Source organism: Cephus cinctus, unplaced genomic scaffold, assembly GCF_000341935.2.
Source record: "Cephus cinctus unplaced genomic scaffold, Ccin1 Ccin1_scaffold0188, whole genome shotgun sequence".
Classification (NCBI taxonomy): domain Eukaryota; kingdom Metazoa; phylum Arthropoda; class Insecta; order Hymenoptera; family Cephidae; genus Cephus; species Cephus cinctus.
In genome coordinates, this window is record NW_014332910.1 from 34,474 (window position 1) to 36,046 (window position 1,573).

General features: G+C 47.8%; 1 protein-coding gene across 1 annotated transcript in view; it reads right to left on the bottom strand.

The window, feature by feature from the left end:
- The window catches only part of LOC112493902, a 5,811-nt gene that overhangs the window by 3,117 nt on the left and 1,121 nt on the right, over positions 1-1,573 (bottom strand). The window contains exon 4 of the mRNA XM_025081837.1: positions 282-544. Within this exon, the coding sequence (XP_024937605.1) occupies positions 282-544 (263 nt within the window). The remainder of the gene's footprint in view (positions 1-281; positions 545-1,573) is intronic.

Consider the following 1,573-nt stretch of genomic DNA (forward strand, 5'->3'; position numbering starts at 1 on the left):
CCGTCGACATCGTATCGGGCGAATAAAACTCGAGCGCTGGCAACGGGCCGATATAATGCTGATTCTCAGGTGTATTGAACAGATGCGGAAAGACGCCCTTTTGTTTCAAACCAGCCGCATCCGCGAGGCCGAAGGCTTTCGGTAGTGCACTCAACGGCATATGAAAATAATTAAGGCTGTCTATGAAAGTTACACGACCCGTCTTCATCATTATGATGCTCGTACCGCTGAGTAGCAGCATCGGCGGCTTTAGGCTTTTTCTTCTACGCTTCACGATATACCGTAGTACAAACTGCGCGTCGAAACCCTTGGCATTATGCGCCACGCAGATCACACGCTGAAACGATTTTCTTTTAGGATCACATGCGAAATCTACAAACTGCCTTACAGGATCCTCTTCGAAGATGTACTCGTGTACACCGCAAGACGGACATACCCTCGCGAGATCTGTATCACTTATGCACGCTGTACACACCTGCTGAACGACGCACAGATTTGGGGTGTGGATACGCACCGCGTCGTCACCAGACAGTTTCTGTATCTGCTGTGTTTCAAAATCGTAGAAGATGTACAGAATATTTTTTTCAGCGCTAGTCTTTTTTACCGGTCTGACGTAACACCGATGTCCAATGTCATTAACACTTCTGCAGACGCTGCAATACACCTTACCGCAAGAGTGCTTACGAGACGTTCCTTGAAGAGGTCTAAGACACTGCGGACAGCTACGAACGGTCTGGCATACACTCTTTTCTTTTCCCTTCTGTTTACTAATCAGCGTGTTTATGTGATTATCGAAACAACTTTGACCGAAAAAGTACCTATGGCCCTCGCGACAATGCAATGTGGGGAGAGCCGAATCGCAAGGTGGTTTTCCGAAGCATCTAGCGCATTTATTGGAGCACTTATGCTGTGCCTCGTGCGATCTGTAAGATCTGTTACATGGTATGCAAAAACCACGATTACCGACCGCACCCCGCATATTTAAAATAGGCTGATAATGCTGCGAATTATTATAATACAGGATGCGGAGCGTTTGCCGTGGTTTCCCTGAGCCGTACGCGTTATCAACTGCTTGCGAACCGTCGTATAGCGGTTTCTCGCCGCTACTTATGCTGTCAAAATCGTAAACAACGATTGCTATACCATCCGGAGCAAGGTGCCTTTGAAATTTATCAATTTCCTGAATACCGCAACCATCGGGCGGTATGTCTACACAGGCGTTTGTCACAAGCTCGAGAGCTAATTGTTTTTAAAATTTGCCCCGTTGACGCTGTACAGCGTTCCATCTCTCATGCAGTTCCCCAGAGCGTACTTCCCCGCGTTCGGCGTATACCATCGCCACAGCGAGCGATCTAGGTAGACAGAGATTATCGGTGTTTATTATGGAAAGTACAGAGTGTTTTTTTACAAACTCGTGCGCTAATTGCACGCGCCCTGTACCCTGCGGTACTTCGACTATACACGACTCTATGACAAAAGATCTGTCTATTTGGAACGCCTGGGCGCTCTGTGCGACGGATGATATTACACCCCACACGTCGTTTTCAAGAAAGTCTCGAGCCGGCCTGTACGA